At 38.1% G+C, this 7888-nt stretch overlaps 2 protein-coding genes across 2 annotated transcripts; both read left to right on the top strand.

Moving 5' to 3' along the window:
- Nucleotides 1-640: 640 nt before the first annotated feature.
- LOC121461609 (OX-2 membrane glycoprotein-like) lies at nt 641-6861 on the top strand (the record flags this gene model as incomplete). Its single annotated transcript, XM_041672704.1, has 3 exons — nt 641-650; nt 5554-5904; nt 6554-6861. Coding segments are annotated over 3 exons (669 nt in total), but the record flags the coding sequence as incomplete, so codon positions are not given.
- On the top strand, nt 3620-4363 carry LOC121462038 (protein SET-like). The gene has a single exon (XM_041673463.1). It carries the CDS (start codon nt 3620-3622, stop codon nt 4361-4363), a length of 744 nt encoding a protein of 247 aa, XP_041529397.1.
- Nucleotides 6862-7888: the final 1027 nt, after the last annotated feature.

The following is a 7888-nucleotide window of genomic DNA, read 5'->3' on the forward strand; positions in this document are numbered from 1 at the left end:
ACAACTTTACTCTGTCTCTTTAAAGACTTTATTTTATTTTTAAAAAAAACCCTGTCTCAAAAAACTAAAAAGAAAAAATAAAAGTAAAAGAAACAGAAAAAAAAGCCATGTAAAGATGGAAAATACACAGAGTCTTGGTACTGTATGTTATTATGCTTGTGTTTTCTTTGAATGTTTTGACTACAGAGAGACATTTGGTTCTGGGGCTACTAAGCTAAACCAAGATATATATTTTAATAGTTTATTGATTTCAAAATTTGAGTCTAAGGATATGTTACTTTGGAAAAGACATTCTGTTTTTGCTTCCACAGAGGATGAACCTGTGGATTCCTTCTAGGATAAAGTGGTTTGATAGAACAAAACCCCCTGAAAGGTCTCTGTGAACTTTCCATGTACTTCACCCAACAAACAGCAGGACGCAGTTTGGAAACATTATGCCCAAATTCCCAAAATGATTGTTTGTAAATGTTTATTTTTATTTTAAAGTGGTTGGTTATAAATAGTTAATGGGTATAGCCAATTTCTAAAAATAAAACAGAACAGAAATGAGGGTATGATATATAGATACATTGTTTACATTACTATGGATTTATATTAGTATGGATTTTGGTCTATTGATACAAATTTAAGGTTGATTTTATTACTTTGTGATGTAGGATTCCCTTCTGTATGCTGTGGACACTATTGGTTAATAAAGAATCTGTCTTGGGCCTGCACAAGGCAGAATAGAAATAGGTGGGAAAAACTAAACTGAGTGCTGGGAGAAAGAAGGCAGAGTTAAGAAGACATCATGTCGTAGCTGCTGGGGACAAATGAGCCAGAACCTTACCAATAAGCCACAGCTATGTAGTGATAAACAGATTAATAGAAATGGGTTAAATTAAGATGTAAGAGCTAGCCAATAAGAAACTAGAGCTAATAGGTTGAGCAGTGATTTAATTAATATAGTTTCTGTGTGGCTATTTTGGGAGTCTGAGCAGCTGGGAATGAACAAGTGACCTCTAACAACAAATTGGTGCTCTAGTATGTGCCAGCTAAATCCACATAAAACCTGAGAGAGTTTGGAAAGGAATTCTACACACTTAAAAAATGAAGTTTAACTGCATTTTTTTTAAGATGACCTTTGCTTGCTGGCAGCCTGCTGCAGCTCCTTTAAGAGATGTCTTCCTAATTCAGTGGTAGCAAAAACAAAACAAACAAACAAAAAATACCATGTTTTCTGGGGTTGGAACTTGCCCCCCTTGTTCAAATGTATTTCTACTAGTTTTCTATTGTTGATGTTCTCCTTCACTGATTAAATTTTTCTTTAATTGTTTTCTACAGTTTGAAACTTGGCTACATTAGGTCCTGCCTATTGGTTTTGACTCCATTAAATCTATTTAGCATCAGACTTTTCTTTGAATTTTTTTTTACTTTCTTGATTACAAAACTTAACTTTCTTATAATCCATAGTGCTCCTTTTCTCCTCAAACTCTACATTTGTACTTTTTCTTTTTCAGCTTCCTCCTTTTCATTACAGATCTGCATAAGAGTGATTACCACAAACCATATAACAGAGTCAACAGTAGGGTCTCTTGAAATCTCCTCTGCCAATGCCAGGATTCTTAAACTCTTCAATTTAGCTTATGTCAAATTTTCAGGAAAAGAGAAAAAGAGCAGCCAGATTCTTTGCCAAAATATCACAAGAACAACTATTAGGTCACTTCCTAATATTCTTCTACTCTAAAACTTCATAATCCAGACCATCATACTATACATTGCTCTAAGCCCTACTGCTTTTCAGCTACTTTGTCTCATTAAACCATGCTTGAAACATCCAAATGTTTCTCTAGTCCAAATCCCCAAGTCTATATTATGTCCACAAGCAGGATAGTTAGGCCTGTTATAGTAATATCCTGGTTTCTGGTACCTACTTCTGACTTAATCACTGTTCTATTGTTATGAATGATACCATGACCTAGGCCATTCTTATTAAAAAAAATTAGCATGTAAACCGACATGGTAGCTGAGAGCTCTAGATCCAGATCCACAGGCAGCGGGAAGAGACAGACACTGAACCTGGCTTGAACTTTTAATAGCTCAAATAGCACCTTCATTGACACACTTTCTAAATGAGGGCCACATTTATTCTTAGAAAGCCACCCTTCCTAATTCCTCTCAAGTAGTCTGACTCCCTGAGGACCAGACATTCAAATATATGAGCCTATGGAGGCCAATCTTATTTGAACTCCCACATTCTTATCCTAGTTCATCACCTTATGGATTTATCTGTTGATAACTTTAATAATAATGCATGGTCACTTAGCATCTATTTATTTCTTTCTGCTTCTTAATATATTGGTAGGATTTATCCAAAATTTTAGAGAAACTATAGTTTATTAAATCTCATTTTTGAATGAGTTTCTTTGTGCAGTACTATAATTTATTTATGCAATCTACTCTATTTAACATAATATTTTATCAATTATCTGGTAAGTTTATATAATATATTTTGATCATATTTATCCCTCACTGCTCAAACTCCTCTCAGTTCCACCTTTACTTCCCCACTCCAACTCCATATCCTCCTGAGGCCAATGTGTCCTGCTCCCATACCTATAAGTGTGGGATCATCCACTGTGATGTGGTACAAAATCCATTCTTAATTTGATTTTGGTTTTGATCATAACGAATAATGTTTCTATGAATATCGTTATGTTTTTGGAGAACACATGTATGCACTTCTATGATATTTAAATTATAAGTAAACATTTCTTATAGAGAATGCTGATGTTCAGTGATTAGATAACTCCAAGAATTTCTACTAAGTAAACACCAGAATTTTCATTTGTTTCAGCACTGTGTGTGAGATGTATTGTTTCTGTACATTCTCAAAGTTGACATTGTTTGCCTTTCATTGTAAATATCTGGTGCATATGTAGTACTCAGTTTAACCTGCATTTTCTTGATGATGAATTTTCTTAAGTAAGTACATGAGCAATCCAGACAGGTGTGGAATAATGATTACTTTATGATACATGTGTAGACATATACATTAGTAATATGATACAGGCTTGATCATATATGTGTGTGTGTGTATGTGTCATTTACACACAAATATGTCTGATAAGTATATATATGTATATATTGCTACTTTATAATTCTTAATTTTTATCATTAATAAGTATGTATTAGGTAATATGTGCCAGAAACCAATTCAGAAACTAAATATTCAATGTTGAAGAACATACGCAGTTCTTTTTCTTATCATTGTCTTGGTGTCTGTCTCTTGTCACTTGTCTCTGTGTCTGTCTGTCTCTGCCTTTCTCTCTCCTACTTCTGAGGATCCAATGCAGGACCCTGAATGTGCCAGGAAAGCATTAACACTGATAATATACATACAATCTCCAGAACTTTCCCTTTTTACTGAGACATAGTCTCAACTATGTATCATAGGTTCGTTTTGAATGCACAATCCTCCTTCCTCCATCAGGAATATGTTGTCACACATGCCTCATTTTTTTTATTGAGCAGAAGAGGCAATGAAAATGGTAATCATAAGACAGGGAGATGAAGTTCCTGCGAGTTTCTTCCTCCTCTCTGCAGCTGGCCTCCAGCCTCTAGCCACTTCCCTCGTGTCATGGCCCCGAAACGGCAATCTGCGCTTCTGCCTCAGTCCAAGAAACCCAAATCGGCTCTGTCCCCGAAACTGGAGGACAAGTCTGCCTCTCCCGGCCTGCCGAAGGGAGAAAAAGAACAGCAAGAAGCAATTGAACACATTGACGAAGTACAAAATGAAATAGACAGACTTAATGAACAAGCAAGAGAGGAAATACTAAAAGTAGAACAAAAATATAATAAACTCCGCCAACCGTTTTTTCAGAAGAGGTCAGAATTGATCGCTAAAATCCCAAATTTTTGGGTAACCACATTTGTCAACCATCCACAAGTGTCTGCACTGCTTGGGGAGGAAGACGAAGAGGCTCTGCATTATTTAACCAGAGTTGAAGTAACAGAATTTGAAGACATTAAATCAGGTTACAGAATAGATTTTTATTTTGATGAAAATCCCTACTTCGAAAATAAAGTTCTCTCCAAAGAATTTTATCTGAATGAGAGTGGTGACCCATCCTCAAAGTCCACTGAAATCAAATGGAAATCTGGAAAGGATTTGACAAAACGCTCGAGTCAAACACAGAATAAGGCCAGCAGGAAGAGACAACACGAAGAGCCAGAGAGCTTCTTTACCTGGTTTACTGACCACTCTGATGCAGGTGCAGATGAGTTAGGAGAAGTCATCAAAGATGACATTTGTTTAATAAAAAGAAAAAAAGGGGGGATTAGAAGGTCAGCAATGGTGTGTTTGAGGTGTCTGGGGGGGTAAGTGGGCATTGTGACAACATGGCTTCTCCTTTGGCATGTTTAATTGTGATGTTTAACAGACATCCTTGCAGTTTAAGATGACACTTTTAAAATAAAATTCTCTCCTAACGATGACTCGAGCCCTACCACTCAATGGGAGAATCAGCAGAACCTGTAGGGGTTTATTTGGAGTTCACATTCTCTGTTGTAACTTTATTTTTAATTTTTTTTTATTTTTAGTTTTTTGGTTTTCACTGGAAGGAAAAGATGCTCATTTTAAATGTTGAAGTGTACAAGTTGCTTTGTTACAATAAAACCAATGTGTACACAAAGGACCGGATGCTTTTCTATCAGAACAGATGTTCAACATGACCTTCCGAGTTTGACCTGCATAATGACATCATGTCAAACTTTGTCTCCCTAACTTCATATTTTTTGATACGCACTTTGCAGGATGACCTCAGGGCTATGCAGATTGAGTTAAAGGGATGTGAATCATGTCTTAATGTCTCCGTAACTGGGTGATGTGGGTACAGTTTGCTGCAATGGACTTGTACCCATGATTTTTATCTCAATTTGGCATTTTTTAAAAACGGGCCTTTAGTTACCTGGATATATGGCAGCACCTGCTCCCACCATGTCACAGACCTGTTGCTCTAATGCCATCTGTACGAAGGACAGCTGCTGGCGGGTCTTCATTGGCAATTTGAACTGACCAAGGAAATGGGCTTTCAGAGTCAGCAGTCTTTGGGGTGGTTGGGAGTGCACTGTCCCAGGTATGTAGCAAAGCTCTCAGACTCTGTGAATCTGGGTGGATAAAGAAGTTTTATCTGCTCAACGCCATTGTGCAGAGAATAATGTTTTGGAAAGCTACCTGATACATAAGCTTTTTAATGCTGTAAAATAGAGCTAAAATTAAATGCCACTTTTTTAGAGATGATTAATGGACAGCCTGGTCAAATTCAAAGCTTTTTGATGTATAAAACTTTATAAATGGAACTACTCCATCAGTAGGCAAAGTGTAACCAAATCTGTCTAGATGGATAGTGTGTAATTTCTGCACAGGACTCTTGTTTAGTAAATACATCACTGTATACGTCAGGAATCTTGCTCCAATAAAGGAACATAAAGATTTAAAAAAAAAGGCAGGGAGATGAGAGCTGTTTGAATAGTCTGCAGAAGGATGGAAGAATATATCTTTTAACAATGAACCTCAAATTTCAGAGTCTTCACTGAGGATAAAGCATAACAATTATGAGAGAGCTGTCCTAGGGAGAAATGTGACCATCTTCTGCAACTTGACAAGTCTGGCAAATGTTGAGCAAGTCACCTGGCAGAAAGTTCAAGGTCCATTGCTTCAAAATATCAGCACTTACAGCCATAAACATGGAGAAAATATTATCCCACCATATGTGAACAGGCTGCACTGCAAGATCCTGGAACCCAATGCCTCCTTCATAACCATCCAAAAAGTGACATTTGAAGATGAAGCCTGCTACAGGTGTCTGTTTAACACCTTTCCATATGGCAGCCATGGAGGACAAACCTGCCTTACTGTCCTAAGTATATAACCCTTTCTCTAGGGTCCCATAATGGGGGCAGACATTGTGGAGTTACAGTTATTAAGGACATTGTCCAGAGAAAGCTTCATTAAGAAAAATTGTTGATGAGTCCAAGTTACTTAAACAGGAGAAAAATGATGGAGGCCAGTGGAGTTTGTGTGTTCTGGCAGGAGCTATTACCTAGTGTTTCTTCCTTACATTATACTTCACAGGCTTCCATTAGGTGGAGAAAACCCAGGAAGAGCATCAGAAGTTTGTTACAAAGGCAAAGAGAAGATATAAGAAAAAAAGGAGACAGTAGGGAATAACAAGGAAAGGTGAAGTCTAAAGGAAATAAGATTTCCACAGTCTTCAAATAAGTAATATGTCCCAGGTAGAGTGAGAACATCGGAGTTCCTTATCATGCATACGAGTGTAAAATACTGGGAGTATACAATATAATTTATAGCTTTATAGAAGTTGAGACAGCAGTCAGAGGACAGAGCAAAAGGTTTCAGGAGTTTTACAGCATGTAAGGGGAGGTATACAAGAGGGTTATGTCTTAACATTCATGTGTCATAAAAAATTGGGAAAACACCATCCTTTAACAGCAGATAATTTGGTAATGACACACCTTTGTATTAATATTTGTTTCCCTCCCTTTGCCTCAGCTGTATCTGAATTAGCAACTGAACTCCATCCTGTTCCTGGCTCTGAAGATCTCCTCAGCCTTCACTGTTCAGCGGTGGGAAAGCCTGCTCCTGGAATCTCCATTTACCCTTCACAAGTCCTAGTGTCCATGCGGGAAGAGCACTTTACTGAGAACCCAAATAGCACAGTGACCGTCACTAAAATATACAACATGTCTTTGAAAACTGTTAGGTCCTTGGGCCTGCAGCACCTGGTTGTGTCCATGACTCACCCGCTAGAATATAAAGAGAAGATAGTTCCTCTGCCAGTAAAGCAAGAGGGTAAGTAGAAGTGACAGCAAATCAAAGGGGACAACTGAAGCTAAGCACCCACATAAAAAGCCATATTGGGGTATTTGTGCCTGTGATCACAAAGCCAGGGATTCAGGAAGGACAAACATCTGGTGTTTGTTGGCCAGGGACTCCAGGGACTGACACAAGTTAAACAGTGCTACTTATTGATCTCTGCCTTCAAAAGCACATACGTTTACAAACACGCACACATACACACCTGATGGAGGAAGGTCATTGGTTAATTATAATAAAGAAACTGCTTGGCTGGCCCTCATAGGTTAAAACATAGGTAGGTGGAGTAAACAGAACAGAATGCTGGGAGAAAGAAGCTGAGTCAGGGAGTCGCCATGATTCTCCTACTACAGGCAGACGCAGGTTAAGATCATTACTGGTAAGCCAGCTTGTGGGCTACACAGATTATTAGAAATGGGCTAGTCCAGGTGCGAGAGTTAGCCGAGAAAAGGCTAGATATAATGGGCCAAGCGGTGTTTAAAAGAATACAGTTTCTGTGTAATTATTTCGGGTAAAGCTAGCCGTGTGGGCGGCTGGGTGCCGGGGACGCAGCCTGCCACTCCTACTACTACACACACCGTCTCATGTACGGACACATATGTATACAAGTACAGACATGCACATATGTATAAGGACATGAAGAAGTAGAGATATTAGATTTTTTAAAAAAAAATCTGTAATAAGAAATATTTGTATAAATCAGCTATTTTTGATGAAGTAAACCAATATTATATACATGTCTGATCAAGCAATCAAACAATGAAGCCAAGTGCAATGCTCCAAGTCTTTAATCTCAGGCATTGGGAAGCAGAGGCAGACTGATCTCTGTGCATTAGGGACCAGCCTAGTCTATACAGTGAGGTATCGGACAACCAGAGCTATATAGTTCAACCCTGTCTTGAGAGAACAAACAGCAACAACAAATCAAACAATGCTGACCATCTCCACCCTAACTTTCCCGCTGGGATGGAATCTCTTACAGATTCCCTTTCCCTTACTTCTTAAATTTTG

This window comes from Microtus oregoni, unplaced genomic scaffold (assembly GCF_018167655.1).
Source record: "Microtus oregoni isolate MIOR12 unplaced genomic scaffold, Mior012 000023F_ref0000262, whole genome shotgun sequence".
NCBI classification, from domain to species: Eukaryota; Metazoa; Chordata; class Mammalia; order Rodentia; family Cricetidae; genus Microtus; species Microtus oregoni.

Bases quoted from the DNA above. Each gene is read 5' to 3' on its own strand.
- LOC121462038 (XM_041673463.1), top strand. From the start codon at position 3,620: ATGGCCCCGAAACGGCAATCTGCGCTTCTGCCTCAGTCCAAGAAACCC.